Source organism: Austrofundulus limnaeus, unplaced genomic scaffold (genome assembly GCF_001266775.1).
Source record: "Austrofundulus limnaeus strain Quisiro unplaced genomic scaffold, Austrofundulus_limnaeus-1.0 Scaffold18, whole genome shotgun sequence".
Lineage (NCBI taxonomy): Eukaryota > Metazoa > Chordata > Actinopteri > Cyprinodontiformes > Rivulidae > Austrofundulus > Austrofundulus limnaeus.
Window position 1 is genome coordinate 2071662 of NW_013952420.1, and position 2289 is coordinate 2073950.

Genomic DNA, 2289 nt, shown 5'->3' on the forward strand with positions numbered 1-2289 from the left:
ACAGGGAGTCGCAAGCTGTTTTGCACCCCCCCCCCCCCACCAATGTCAGAATGTTTAAATTCTTAATTGTCTTTTTAATAAAGCAAGTACTGCTGAGCAAGTGCTGCCGAGGCAACTTCTTCCATTTGAAATTCATCAATAATAATGGTTATAAAAAACACAAAAGACATCAATATTTGATATTTTCACTCCATTATATTTATTATACAAGTGTGTTCCTCTCAAAGCAAGCCAGTGTGATGCATTTTCTAAAGAGGACTCTGTCTTGACTTGATTGACTTTAACAGGAACTCATTTAAACATCAGTGTTTTTTTTTTCTTGTCCTAAATCCATGCTATCTTCCATCAAGCAGATCTGAAGGAACGGTTGAGAGCTACTGGAACGCACACAGCCATCCCTTAAATTTTCTGTCCCATTGGCCATTTGCTAGTCATATTCTAGAAATCAAATGAGCCCCCCTTTTTTGTTGTTTGTTTGATGGGCTGTAAGATGGGAGAGGAACAAATAACTGCAGGGTGCACCAGTGTTGCGCGTGTTGAAGCAAATTGAATATGTGCATGCCCGTAGGTCAGAGAGGAATTGTAATAATGTCATTTTGAAGAGTTCCTTTGCTTTGTAGCGTACAGCCCAAGTGCTAAAAAGATGCGACACTCCTCGGGCAGTTCCCCTCATTATGGTTCGGCATCTAAAATGTTGCTGTAATAAAAAAATTGTTCACTCAAGTCTTTCTCAAGAGGTGTTTTCTTAATGTCTCTCATCCTTTTTATTTATCTTTCTCTCCCTTGATGTCAACTTTCCTGTCCTCTCTTCATGACTTTATTTTCACCCTCTCCTTCCTTTGGATTATTATTATTTTTTTGTTTGCGTTCTGCGCTCCTCTGTATTTTTTACTCCTTCATTTATTGTAGCAATGTACTGCAGTACTCCAGACTCCCCACAGCATGGCTTTGTAGTGAGCCAAACGGGGGGACATCTTAACAGCATGGTGCGCTGGGCTTGTGACAGAGGCTACAAGCTGATTGGAAAAGGCGCGGCCGTGTGCAAGAGGACCACTTATGATTACTTTGCTTGGGACGCTCCAGTCCCTGCATGTCAAGGTAAGCGCATCGGTTTTGGCAACCTGTTATTTACAGCCTCCGCCCCCACCCCCATTCTTCTGGTCACCGAATTTGCGACCCTGCTTTCAGACAGGCACATAAAGCACCCAAGAGTCTCAGCTAAGCTCATTTTTTCCCCTCTGTTCTTAGCTGCTGAACTGAATCCAACCTGATTGAGAGCCCGTTTCCTGTCAGCTGGAAGTGAAACAAGAATCAATCCTCTCTCTCCTTCCGTCAATTTCCGCTCCTTCAAATAACTTTGGATAACTAACTATTAGCATGCAGTGTCCGCCTCAGCTGGTTTCGCGGCGAACTTCTCGTGATCTTTGATGTGTGAAGCGTCCGCACTTAGATGCATGTGATTGCATGCGCTCGCACCAGTACGACAGCAGATGGTGCGATCAGTCGCGTTTGATCTTAATGCATTGGAATCAAAATATGTACGTGCAGTATAGTCCACGATTGTAAAAGCGTTTCTCACCTGTGATTGATTCCATCAGTTTGTTAATTGGGTGCAGCTTTCCCAAAGCACACACTTAGCCATGCCTGCAGATGAGCTGATTTATTCACACTGATGATATCCATCTGGTATCTGTTAGATGCCTATGATAACATCCCAGTGATCCCAAGGTTGATGCACATTTCGGACATCCACATTTCCCATGATCAGTGGAGAAAATATTTTACTGCTCTTATTAGTGACTAATTGCCACTAAACAGTGCTCGCAAATGTCAGCTGATTTTTTTATGTTATTTTTTTTTCATGAGGTGGTTAGGGGCACTGTTGCGGCTTCATGCCATGTTGGCAAATTGCCATGTTTGATGAGTCACACTGTGGAATTCTGCTCCATTTGGACATGGATGTGTTCACCTAAGCGTTGCCTATTAGTGCGGCTCCACGTTTGTTTGGTTCCTGAACTCTGCGCAGTTCCTCTTACTTGAAACTAAAGTGAAATACATTGAAACCCACTAGTTCGAGCTTTCGCTTTGGTCTTTTACTTTGAGGTCACAGTAACCCAGATTTGCTTTGAGCTGTTTCTTTGTGCTAGTTTTCCGGTGAGTGAGAACATCTTACTTTAGGAAAAGTTTGGTGCTGAAAGTAGTTGGAGGTCAGGTTGGGCAGTCCATTTTTTTTAAATACTGTTAAGCTCTTGCATTATATTGCAATATATTTTTATTATGGCCTAGAAA

The 2289-nt window shown here is 42.5% G+C and overlaps 1 protein-coding gene across 1 annotated transcript in view; it reads left to right on the top strand.

Annotated features, from left to right (window-relative positions):
- The window catches only part of LOC106514228 (CUB and sushi domain-containing protein 3), a gene marked incomplete in the record, with an annotated part of 356940 nt that overhangs the window by 255327 nt on the left and 99324 nt on the right, over positions 1–2289 (top strand). Inside the window, 1 exon segment of the mRNA XM_014003387.1 lies at positions 910–1098. Within this exon segment, the coding sequence (XP_013858841.1) occupies positions 910–1098 (189 nt within the window).